A 13,182-nucleotide genomic window follows, 5' to 3' on the forward strand; every position below is an offset into this window, starting at 1 on the left:
ACTAGCCACTCATTTTACTAGTAAAATAATTGAAAGTTTAACAAGCTATTTTTTTTTTACTAGCAAAATGCTTTTACATCAGGTACAGCAGACCCATGTGTTTTGGACATGCCATACTAGTGTGTTTTTATGCTAAATTTTATGTGGTCTGGCTGTGAGAGTGTGCTTAGGAAAGAAGCTGGGAGTGTTGCTGCATAGTATCCCATTACATCCTGTGACATTTCTGTTATGCATGTACCCATGTAAGGGAATAGCAGAATTTTTCTGTTAGAAGTTACTGTGCTAGTTGAAATGAGAGAGAGATGTGAGGATCCAAGGTCTGAAGGCTCTTTAAAGACTGTGATGAAATATATGTGGATAAGCAGAGACACCAAGAATTTTCTTCATCAGTTTCATAGACCAGCTTTTCTTATGTGAATCTGAAAAGAATACACTTTGCTACAAAAAGAGAGGAAAGTCGCCTGACTGATTTCATGGATTTATTTGAAGCCCTAGTGTTCTTCTAAGATGTATAGTAGAGATAATTGTAGGCATGCTTTTAAGTCATTGCATATTGGAAATATTGAAGAAAAGCAAGAGAATAGTGAGAAAGCACTGACATTTGTACGCCAGTGTTTAAATTTGCTTTCCCTTTAGGCAGTAAGTGCTGTGAGTGAGCAGAGTTCTTGCCCCTGAATTTCATTCTTTCCTCGTGCTTCCTCTCTTGCTGCATGTATCCATCAGTTAATATAATTGCTTTCAGTAAGCCTGTGTGTAGCATGTATGTAAGCCTTAGCAAAATATAGGAAACTGTATATGATGATAACCCTTCACAATGGAATAGGATGAGAATATGAGTAGAAGCTTAGCATGTATGAGTAATCATTACAGGCAGCTTACATCAATGTAGTGTGAGCTGGAGTAACTGGAAGTTAGATGACCAGGAGACACTGGAGGTGGGTGAGAAATGAGATTAGACCCTGATTACATGCAAAAAGATCAGCAGGAATTTTCCGATTGTGAAGTGGGTAGCACATATATTTTTTTAACTTTATTTATCTAAGGGACTAAAATAATATCCTATTACTTTGTATCCATTTAGATGTTTTACATTAGGAATTAGACTTGAAGGGGGATTTGCCTTAAGATACCATTCATCTGATTTAAAACAGCGCAGATGTTCCCATTTGCAGGTGCTCCAGTTGATGAGTGGGTATCACCGGTGCAGCCATGTTAGATTCTGTAAAATATTTTTCTCTTTAAAAGCTGACTGAGCAGATTTGTGTTATTTGCTTTTTTCTTATCCAAACCCACCACTGAGATATATGTAGTTAGGAATTGGCTCTGTGGGACTGCAGGTTACCAGAAGTTGAAAACTTCACAAAGAACAGTGGCCTCTCTCTATAATCATGGCTGGAATGGAAAATCGTGCTCAGAGTCAGAAGTTATGCTTCTGCCTATTTCACCTATGTTAGCACTAGTTTGGTTTTTTCTTTTTTCTTTTTTTCTTTTTTTTTTTTGTTTTTCCTTCTCTCTTCTCTCCCTCTTGGTTTTCCTCTTTTACTAGTAAGTCACAATTCACATTTGTTCTTTCTAGTTTTCAAAGTGATGTACATCAAGGTCGCTTCCCTTCTTAAAGTCATGACACCTTAGGGGATAAAAACAATGTGGGGATGTTTGTTTTAGATAACTAAAATAAACAAAAACCTGGATTATCCAATTATTGTTTATCCAGGAACTGGGTAAATCCAGTTCCTAAATATTTTGCTACTTAGCTGAGCCTTCCTTCACATTTATTATCTAACAAAACTAGCATGTTTACAAGCAAACAAAATATTGAAAAGACCAGTTGACAATTTATTAAGAAATGTGGTTTTAGTAAGGTTGGGAAAACAGAAGTCTGCATTTTGCAAGGTGTTTCATTGACAACATTCCAGCAGGCTAAAATAGTAACAGTTAAGATGAATTAATTTTTCTCTTGGATTTAAAGGTGAATTAATGAATAATGGCAGTATGAAAAAACAGCCTTTTTGATACTTTTATAAATGCAAGGTAGATGAAGACCCTTATCAGTAGGTGCTAGGAGGTTTTTTGGTTTTATTTTTTCCCCCTGAAATATGTCTAAGTAAATCCCAATCTCATACAAATTTTATATGCTTCTCTCTTGTGACTTAGTGCACTAATTTAGTCTGGTGTAACTGTTAAAATATTTGACCTTTCCTGGGTCAGTAAATTGAGGGCTGTATTTCTCAAGCAGCTGAAATAGGAAGGGTAGAACTTTATAATTTTTCTTGTACTGATGATTACCCTAATAAAATACATAGTTATTTCACAAGTATATATAGCCTATGCTTTCTCAGGACCATTGACATCATGGTGATTCGATTGGCAAAAACATTTCAGGAGCTAGAAATGCAAAATGGGTTGCTGTGGATGATATTCTTTGTACCTTACATGTCATTGTTGCATTTGCTATTGATGTAAATTCTTTGTGTGTGTGTGGGAAATCCTAATGAGTGGCTGGATATCCTCCTTGCCTTGCTCTAGTTTCTCAGGTTAAAGAAAGGCTGTGCTAAAGGGAGAATGTAAGGTAAGCTGGTGTCATTGCTACCTTACCTGGACAGATTTGGTGGAAAGATGGAAGACTTATTTCCAAAGCATGTAATTTGTGCTGCTTTTTGTGGTTACATTACATTTGTCTAGTTAGACTAAGGAAAATTTAAGTGCCTCCACATGATGTGCTGAGTTGTACAGCTTTGTATGAAGAGTGCAGCAGAGACCTGCACAGTGCTTGCCAGTCATTGTGGTTTCTGTAATGGAACGTGAAGAAAGGAGACAAAGTGGACCCCTCCTCCACCCCCAAGTGAACTGGGGTTGGACACACTACACGTGAAAAAAACCCCAAACCAATCAACTAACCAAAAAACCCCCACCAAAACCCCCAAATACCCAAAAACCTTACAGATGAAGACAGAAGCTATCTTTGCTAAGGTTCTTTTACACTTAGTACATCCTGTGACTTTCACTGTCACTGAGCATCTTCTCAAGAGCTGTATTTTTAATGTTTATTTTAATACATTCAGGTTAGCATCACTTTACAGGATAGCACCTTGGCAAGAATGTGTATATGTGTGTGCCTCTGACCTTATGTTGTTTTTCTTGGTTATTTCCAAAGGTGTGTGATAGAAAAGGCTATTGATGGGCAGACTGTGTTCAAACTCACAATCTCTGAGAAAGAGACCATGTTTTATTATCGCACAGTAAATGGTTTGCAGCCACCAATAAAAGTAATGACACTGGGGAGAATTCTTGTGAAGAAATGGATTCATCTTAGTGTGCAGGTGAGTAAAATAAAAACTATTTAATATTTGTTGAAATACAATATTTGTGTGAGAATGGTATAACTATAAATATAAAAGAATAAATTGGGGGATGTAAATGATAACTCTTGAGTCTTGTAGGTAAGAATCTTAATTTGAGAGCTCATTTTGAGGCAATTGCTGATTTAGCACTGGAAAGAAATGCTGTTCCCATTCTTCTGAACGAGTAGACTGAACAGGGCTGAAAATTATCACCTTTAAGAACATGAGTATATGAGATGAAGAAAAACTACTTATATCTAACATTACCAATTAGTCTTGGGTCTCAGATTATTTCCTAAAAAAGAGAAAGTCATCTTGATCTATGCATGCTAATTTACTTATCTTACAGAGGTGTGTCCCATTTAATTTTAAAATATTCTTACAATGCACGTAAGTAAATTTGTGAGTTTGTGCAGGATCTGCCAAAGTAATAAGTGACAGAGCTATTCCCTCTTATTTTAAAAATATGGTTCAGAATTGTTAGAGCACAATCCCTGTGTTCTAAGAGTCTTCTGTTGACATAACTTTTTAATAAGTGTACAAATATCCACTGAGGATAAAGCAAAATTGAGTTTGTTAAAATTTAGACTGTATGTACCAAAATCAGTAAACAAACACAGAATAAATTAAAATTCAGTTGTTTGCATGTCTTGTAATTCCCAAAAGACACCCTAGTAAATTCTATTTGTAAGCCAAGTTCAACTAATAATTATAAAACACAATTATCAGGTATTGAAATGTTTATCTTCTCCTTCCTTCATTTCCTTTATCCGTTCTATTAAATTTCATTTGGTCTGCAGCACAATCAAGAATAGTTTTGCTGCTTTCTTGAAACTTGCTAAAAGGTATTGACTGTGATTTGGATTTTTAGTGCTGATCTTGTCACTTGTAAGAGGTATCTAAGCTGATGTCTTTATTTTTTTGCAGTTTTCTTTTTTCCAGGGTAACAGCATGGTAGTGCGAATAAGGTTTGGGCTGTTGGATTAAAAGAGTGACCTTAAAGTAGAACTAATGAACTTTACACTTCAAACACTCAAGGGTGCTATATTACTGCTGTTGCTGTCAGCTGCATTTTGTACTAGCCTCAGAAATTGCTAAAGCCTGGGAGAGCCAAGTGAGGAGTGAAAGGGTTGGTTAAATGCACACATATATCTTGAATTATATTGCAAAGAAACCTGAAGCACCCTGTAGAATCTGGTCCTTTGTTTCTCTGAGGAAAGTTGTTCAATTCATAGCAGGAGTAAAGAGGCATAGCTTCTAGAGCCTTAAAGGAACTGCAGGCTTAATACCTTTTCTAAGTTTCTGAGCTCAAGGTAGAACCTTATGGTCTGTGCTTTGTGGTATTGTAGGATTCAGCTTTCCATTAAAGGTGATAGTGGCTGCAGCATGATCCATTTTTCCCCAGGACTGGCTATGAAACTTTAGGCAAAGGTTTGGGGGTTTTTTTGTATTGTTTTTCTTTTAGCAGCTGTCCATTGTAAGTGGAGATATAAATGCAAAATGAGAATATGAGAGAGACCATACAAATATACTCAAAAGTAACACACATATGGAAGTGTCTGTGTCTTCAGACAGTAGTGGTATGTGATAATGATATGTATGATACTGATTCAGGCCAAAGGTCTCCAAGCCAAACAGTCAGTAGGAGCTGGGGGCCTGCAAACAAGGGAGTTACCATGGTCTGTGAGAAAAACTGAACTATTTGTACATAGATGCTGTTCTACAGACACTGTGATGGAGGATTGTGAAGTATTGGTTACAGATGTGAATTTAGAGAGAGGAAAAATATGGTAGGATTGCAGATATGTTTGGAATTCAGGTGTAAGTGCATATGCCTACTCAGGAATGATGACAGTGAATGCTAAATGGTGGAATAGCACCAAATAGTAATTAAATGATAAGAGGGAAGGAAAGAAGAAAGGATAGCAGAGATTGAAAATAATTTCTTTGGAATAAAATAATTCTAGGGAAAGAGAAAGCTAGTAAATTAATTCTACTGAGGTAATCTAGGAATTTAAATCCTTGGGTTTGTATTTAGATGTGTAATTCATTAGAGGCAACTGCTATTAAGAGCTGTGTCATTGCAGAGACTTATTTTCCAGTTCATAGCTGGGAAATTTAAGTTCTACTAACAAAAGCAGGGCCCAAACATTCCTGTATGTTCTGCATGAAAGGTTTCTTCATCAAGTAGCTGCTGAAGCAGAAAGTCTGGATACACCAGCTTTGTTAAGTGATGAGGGCATTATCAGAGATGTAGGTCTCAAGAATAATGATGAGCATTCATAACTAAAGTCAGATGAAATAGAAGAATAAACAGTTCTTTGGTTCTTTAAGTACACTTTTGGGTTTCAAAGAGAACAAACAAATAGAACTATTTTAATAAAACAAGGTAAGCTATGGAGTCCAGAATGGAAAAAAAAAATTGAATGGAAAAAAAGGCTTGGAGGTTGTTAAAAATTAATATAATATAATTAAGAGAAATTTCTGCCCTTAAAGTGAAAAAATGGATATGTAGTCTCCAGGCTTATCTGAGTAAATAAACATCTCTGCAGTTAAAGATGGCAGAGTGTGTGAGCACTGGGAAATGGGGAAGCAAATTCACAGAGAATGCTGTGTAGGAATAGGAATAGAACTAGAATTATAAAGACGTTGATCTGAATTAAACTGTCAAATGGTAAAAAGTTTTTATGATTTTTTGGTTTTGTGTAAGAAGGCAAGACCTGTGTATAGTGGAAGTGTGCTTGAGATTAAGGATGGTTTGAGTAAGGTCCCCAGAATAAATAAATACTTTACTTCTGTTTTTAATACCAAGAGTCACAGAGCAAACCCAACCTGGGTAACAGAAATTAATATATGGAAACAGAAGTGATCATGAAGCGGTAGAATCATGAATTTGCAAGGTTATTGTGTATGTGCAGCTGCAATCAGATGGTCATTGTCCAAAAATTACAAAAGAACTGGTACATAAAATTCTTTGACAAAGAGATACTCTCTGTAAATCTACAAAGTCAGAGGTGCAACTGTAATGCTTATATTTAGGAAGAGTGTCTTGCATTGATGCCAGCCAGCAGTCATGCACCTGGGCCCTCCTCACCTCTGCCAATGGAACAGGGGAGACAATAGCAATAGCAAAAGTGAGGAAAAACTCATGAAGGAAAAGAGTCTGGGAGGGAAGAAACGGTGTTAAGGCAATGACTCACCACCTCCCACAAGCAGACCACTGCCCAGCCAATTTCTTAGCAGCAGGCCACCTTGGAAGTAAAATCCCTGTCTCTTCAAATTCCTTCATCTACCCCAATTTTTGTTGCTAAGCATGAGATTATACAGTATGGAATATCCCTTTGTCCCAGCTGTCTCCCTTCCTACTTTCTTGGCCCAAGCCTGGCTTACTGCTGAAGTGGGATGGGGAGTCAACGTGGGAAAAGAGAAAGGCTTGACACTGGGCAATCTCTCTTCAGCAATAACTAAAATATTAGAGTTTTATCAATACTGTTTTAGCCACAAAATTGGAACACAGCACCGTCCAGGGTGTTGTGAAAAAATTTAACTCCATCCCAGCCAAAGCCCGTATCAAGAGGAAGGAAAATGGATTTTGGCAATGCAGACCTATTTGTCTTGACACAGTGGCATATGAGGATTTAGAAAAGATCTTTGAAGAAATAGATAAAGATGTGGAGCTAAATGAAAAAGGGGATAAAATGCAGCATGGATTTACTATAGATAGCTCATCACTGTCTAACCTCTTAGCTTTTTTTTGATGAGAAAGCTGATTTTCAAGCAAAGTAAATGTGTCGGATTTCCTCTATCTGGAGTTCAGTTTAGCATTGATGTGACAACCTATGAGAAGTTGTAGGGTCAAAGGGAATGCTCATGGGAAGAGTTGGCAATAGATACTGCTCAAAGGAACTTGCTTATAATCCTGGGGAGAGGGGAAGCAAAAACCCTGTTGAATTGTTTGAGAATGTTTTTGGACCAGCCTTGTGTTACATTTTTGTTAATGATCTTGGCAGAAATATTAAGAGTGCACCAATAATACTAGCTGGTAACAGACATAATCAGAAAGAGGAATAGTAAGATGTCACACAGAAAGAATGACATGGCCAAAAAGACTAGAGGAACTGGCATGAAATAAAATTGGTATTACAAAATGCAAAGTAGTAGGTAATCATTAGAGAATTGCTGAAGTAGGAGGAGATGGTAATTCATATCAATCCATAGTTACAGGGTGGACTATGGAATTTTTCTTCTTTTTATTCCTTTTCTCTGCAATATTACTGTGACAGCCACTGCCAGCAGGATGGTGGACGTGAGTCATTAATAATCTTGGAATGGACTGTTGAAAAAGCTACTTGAGACGAGATGGTATCAGTCTAAGACTAACTTCATACTTTTTAATAGTTTTTGCAGTCTTCTTAATATGCAGTCTATTGCTGACAGAGCTATTGGCTATTCATTTCTTTGCTCTTTATACCCAGTAAACATTTGAGAAAAATCAAGCTTGAAAAGATCTGCTTAGCTAAGTTGAAGTGAATTTTGACAATTATTCTCCTGCTCTTTGATTAATATGACTTACTGTTCTCTAATGATGTCTACGTTTATTTTCTACTGCTTATGATTTGTAAAGTAAGTTATTTTTTCATTTTGCAATTTCAAACCATTTTTTTTGGTGGTTTTTGGTTTTGTTTTTTTTTATACAGCCAGAATTTGTGAGTCCCGTTTCTTTGAAATTACTGCTGCTATTCTAGTTGATTTCAGTTGGTGAGGATTAAGTCCTTCAGGCTTCTGAAAGTTTTAGGGTCATTCTATGTGTTTCATCTTGATTTAATGATATTTTTCACTGTATATTTTTAGGTGTATATTAGTAGAAACTCTGAAGGTACACAGTGGAGTAAAAGATATATAGCCTTAACTTAAAAGAATCTGATATATACTCTGAAGTGAAACCTCAGAAAAAGTTAAGAAAATCTTAACTTTTAAAGAAATAAAAAATTTGAAAGCATAGCAACACATAATTAAGGCCAATTGTGTATCTTATTATCTCTGCAAAGTGAAACCAAAATCAGATTTATGCCACTCTGTAACAGCAGCTCCATTGTGTATTTTCTTTTTCATTTCCACTGTTAAGAGTCTTTCACTTTCCCTTTGATACTTCAGAATTTATTTAACCAATTAAGAAGAGTGGAATTTAAACATGAATTTGCAGATACAGCCAAGGCTGCTGAAACAGGAGATTCTTTGAGAACATGTCAGATTGATGTTTTGGTTTCATATTTAGTGTCTGCAATTATAAAAATAGTCTTTTTACTAGCCTTTATTTTGCCTGATCATATCTGTGTAACTCTGCCATGTTTTGGCAGACTATAGAACATTAAAAGCTTTAGAAAGTAAGTTTAAAATCTAAATGCAGAGAGGTAACCGTGACTGAATTACTCTCCTGGGAGGAAAATGCTCTTAGAGTGCCTATTGAAATCAGCATTATCATTTCAATACATGTCAAATATGAGTCATTTCCTAGTTTAGGCAAAATTTCTTTATAAATCTTTAAATCTTCCAGTTCTTTCAAGAAAAGGTTAAAGTACTTATGATTTAATGAGACCGCTTTACATCATAACTGTTTGACTATCAAGAGAAAACTTGTCCTTTTCAATTTGTGAAATCCTTTTATTTTCTGCACAAGTTTTTGAATACTTTAAAATTTATTTTAAAAGCAAAGATCCTGAGATTTAAAAGCAGGGAGGCAAACATTTATTCTATACACTCCCTGTGTATGTATTACTAAATAAAAAGTGTTTTAAACTATATAGTCCCTAAGTTTAGTAAGGACATGAGACAGCATTTTAATTTAATAAATCACTTTGATCTGAAAGTAAGTGTGAAGTCATCACTTACTATCTATTAGGATTAGTTTGTCAGTCCCAAGAAGGGAGGGGAGAATTTGCATCAATTCTACATATTGAACCTTCTTGTCTGTTAATTGCAATTATGTATTGACAATATTTAGGAGGATGCAGTCCATCCATATGGTTGGTGCTATGCTCCTGCCAGACAGTGGAAATAAAACTCACATTACAGTCTGTAATGTGTTTGAGTGTCTGTTTAGAGAACTGTTCATAGACACAATGAGCTATGCTCTCTTGGCAGCTGGTTCAGCATCCCTAACCCTAACCAAACCAGGCCATTCAGATACCCAGGCTGAACTTGCAGCCTTGGGGTTCTTGGATGTTACTATGACTTTTTTTTGTTCCTGTGTCCAGAAGTCCTACTGTGATTTTTGCCTCTTTTCCTCCTGTTCCATGGGTGCTATGATGCTGACTGTGTTGATTTGAAAGCTCTGTTGTTGTAGCTTCAGCTTCTTAGGAAACTGGGATATTTCCTAGATGCCTCTATCTACTCTTCACTTATAGTGTCTCTTAAATTACTTCCTTTCTTTCCTGAATATAAGTTTGAATACATTTGCAGATTTAAATTTATAGTCTAACAGCTGCCTGGGAATACAAGACAAGGAACTTCATCTATGCCAAGATTTTAATTTCAGAGAATGGCAAAAATACAGGTTTTGTCAATGCCATCTTGACTGCATTCTGGAAGTTGTGAATGTGTTTTTTCAATTGCAATTGCAAATCCCACTGAAGTCTGCCCAGACTCTGTTATACATGGTAAGAATGGAATTAAGCCTTTGTATAGCCAGTGTTGAGAGGAGGTAGCGTTGAATGGTTTGCCTGATTTGTGTGGAGAGTTTCAGACAAGATTTGAAAACCATCAATTTTCAATTTGTTTTTCAAGCAGTTTGTTTCCTTATACAAGAGTATGCTGCAGCCAATTAAATTGTATTTTTAATAATGAAAGCACTATGTTAAGAATGATTTGCCTCCATTTTTTCCTCTAGCCTCAAATCTTTAAGCATCTCGCAGTTCTTAGAGTTGTATTTTTGATGTCTGGTGTGCTTTTGCTTTTTTAATTTAATTTTTATTTTATTAGATAAAATTGAGTAAAGTAGAGATAAATAATGGTTTGTGCTGCTCCAGAAAGGGGGGGCAGGGCAGGGGTGGTGTTGGTGTTTAATTAGGAAATAACTTTGAGTCTTCCTAAACATACCACAACTTCTTTTTTTTAGGGTAATTAATAGCTGGGAATCAAAATTCTTGTGGCCATTGTAATATGCAATACATCTGTGTCTGTCATGTGTAGTTGAAGTTAAAATGTAATTTTAAGTATATTCTTTAAAAAATTGTTGTTATTTAAGATTGTGGTGGCATATTAATCTAAAAGGTATGTCACACCAAATGCAAGTAGCTTGCCTACTTCTTAGAGAGAATGTTTGGAAAGGTGTTCTTTATGTGTTCAAATTCAATATTAAGAATAATAGTAAAAATTGTGTAACTGGAGTTAGAAGAACTGAAAGAGCTGTGTGTTGTTTAACAACGTCCTGTGAATTAAGCTGATCATTAGAATCAACTATTTTAAGAGTGCTAGAACTATGGACTCCTACTGGGAGGTATAAAAACAATATTTTAACTAGATAGCCCTTGCTTCTGAACTAATCTCTTAAATACATATTTATGTATTTTGAGTGGGTTCAGATATGTATTGCTTTGTAGAACTTTAGGAACACTCCTGCAGCTGATGAATGCTCTTTCACTTGTATGTTTGTGTAGGGAGAAACTTGGAGAGTTTGGAATTGTCTCTGTGTACTTGATCCAGCTCTTGTTATAAAACGTTAGGACGACACTCACAGGGTACATCTACTTTATCAGTTTTGCGTGTGGAAAGGGTTCTTGTTGATACAGGTTTGCCTTCTGTCTATTTGGAGTCCTGTGTTACTGAAGAGCCCTGCTGATATGCTTGAATTTGATTCCCTTTTGGAGAGACCAAACTTGTAGTTTTACAGTGCAGTATCAGCATTTAGAATATACCATTTGCAAGGTGGGCAGAAGGTCCTCCGTCAGGTAGTTTTTGGCACAACATACAGCATGTGAACAGAAAACTGGCAACTGGTTTTGAAGTCTTTGCTTGTAAAGATGGGTCACAGATATTGTGAACCATTGTCCTTCCCTCTTTGTGATGTGCTAGTTGCTAAATGTTTTCACAAGATACTTGAAACTTTTTTTGATGAGTCTAAAATCTTCATGAGCACAGCCAAATAGAGCAGCTTCTGCTTTTGGATTTTTGTTTTATTTTATTTGCTTCTTTGTTTTTAAGTAATCGCTACATTTCAGGTTTTTGTAGCTTAAAGACAGACTTAAGTCAGAAGTCTGATCAAGAAATGGAATATGAAACTTTCAGATTGTCCTTTGTGCAACCTCCATTATTTGTGTGTAAACTCTCTCACATCTCATGTTAACATCTGTGCATGCAGCAAATGGAGGGTGACATTAATGACACGTGTAGATCTCATATGATGCAAAATCCATGTGTGGTGGTGGCAGTCCACAGGAGGCATCTTGTGATAAGACTTCACATGTATCATCTTCTCATGGAAGAAAAGAATATTTCCTGGCACTGAACAACTTGTCAGCTTGGCTAGAAGGTAAAAGGTTCTGGGATGAAAGATGAGGAGGAACTCCTCCCGTCCCTGTATCTCATTCCAGTGCCTCAGCTCAATAATGCTGTAATTTTTGCATCATTTAAGGACTACTGTGTCGGTTGGACAGTCTGTCTAGATAGTCTGTCTTGAAGTATGAAAGAAGAGTAGATGCACAGGCACAGCTTTCTTTTAGATATATCGCTGACCTATTTTCTGACAATCAGTGGTTTTGAAGCTTCTTAAGCTAGACTGTATTGAGTAGCCACTGACTGACCTGTTTTTAGTTTAATAGTCTAGTTCTTTTTCTTATAATTTATATATTGGCATATATATAATTTATATTTTGGCATTGCAGTCTTGTGGCAATGACTTCCACATATGGAAATATGGCTGTATGAAAGTGTTCTTTATTTTAAATCTGCTGTCTGATGATTTCTTTTTGTCAGTCTTTTGTTAATTTCTTTCTATTTGCGATTCCTATGCTGTTTGATACGTTGATTATAGAACTTGATCACGTGTTTTAATTGTTTATAAACAAGATCTCTCCTTGTATTGAAGCCATTCTGCAGTTTGTTCATCCTTATTGATCTTTTCAAAACTTTTGGGGTTATATGGGGATGCAAGGGTCAGAACTCCACTTATTGTTCCAGGGACTTTGCACTGTTAGTTTCTAAACAATAAAGTTTTATGGTTTTATTTTTCATTTCTTTCCCAATAAGGAATGTGTTTCCTCTTTACTCATTAGTGAATGACTCTCTACAGTAACTGCAAGACTGCTTGGAGCAGCGACAGTTCAGAATTTAGTATTATGTTTACATGGCTAAGAATATATTTCTCTTGTCTACTACCTTCAGGTTAACACATTTAGTCTGCTGCTTTGTTGTCTGTTCGTTAACAATTTTGAAATCCTTTGTAACTTTGAAGTAAGCTTTGACTTTCACTGTCCGGATGCATTCACTCCATCCTTTTTTACCTCACTAGCTACTGTTTTCAAGCCTATACAAAATGCTAAATAGCAGAGATTGTTTGAGTTGATAAACTACTGTCAGTGTGAAATGTGACCATTTAATCTCTCTCAAGTTTGAAACCTTTCTAGAAAGCCAGTGTATTATATTGGTTAGTTCTTCCTTATTCACATGTATCTTTACTTCAAAGAATTCAAATTGGATCTAGATTTTTTTTCCACAAAAGTCACGTTGCCTTTTCTAGTGTACAATATTAATCCATGTGCTTTTCCAACCAGTTCTCCCAGTGCAGACTTGATTTGATGGATTCTCAGAAGAAATGGTCCAAGACCTAGTCATGCATCACGTCTGT

At 36.1% G+C, this 13,182-nt stretch overlaps 1 protein-coding gene across 9 annotated transcripts in view; it reads left to right on the top strand.

The window, feature by feature from the left end:
• Positions 1–13,182, top strand: part of USH2A (usherin) — a 379,818-nt gene that overhangs the window by 3,653 nt on the left and 362,983 nt on the right. For all 9 annotated transcript variants that reach the window (XR_001874412.1, XM_017812861.1, XM_017812864.1 and 6 more), the window contains exon 3: positions 3,155–3,320. Coding sequence is in view for 8 of the 9 variants with exons in the window: in XM_017812861.1 (XP_017668350.1) it covers positions 3,155–3,320 (166 nt within the window). In the remaining variant the exon portion in view is untranslated. The remainder of the gene's footprint in view (positions 1–3,154; positions 3,321–13,182) is intronic.

Source organism: Lepidothrix coronata, unplaced genomic scaffold (genome assembly GCF_001604755.1).
Source record: "Lepidothrix coronata isolate B3197 unplaced genomic scaffold, Lepidothrix_coronata-1.0 Scaffold38, whole genome shotgun sequence".
Classification (NCBI taxonomy): domain Eukaryota; kingdom Metazoa; phylum Chordata; class Aves; order Passeriformes; family Pipridae; genus Lepidothrix; species Lepidothrix coronata.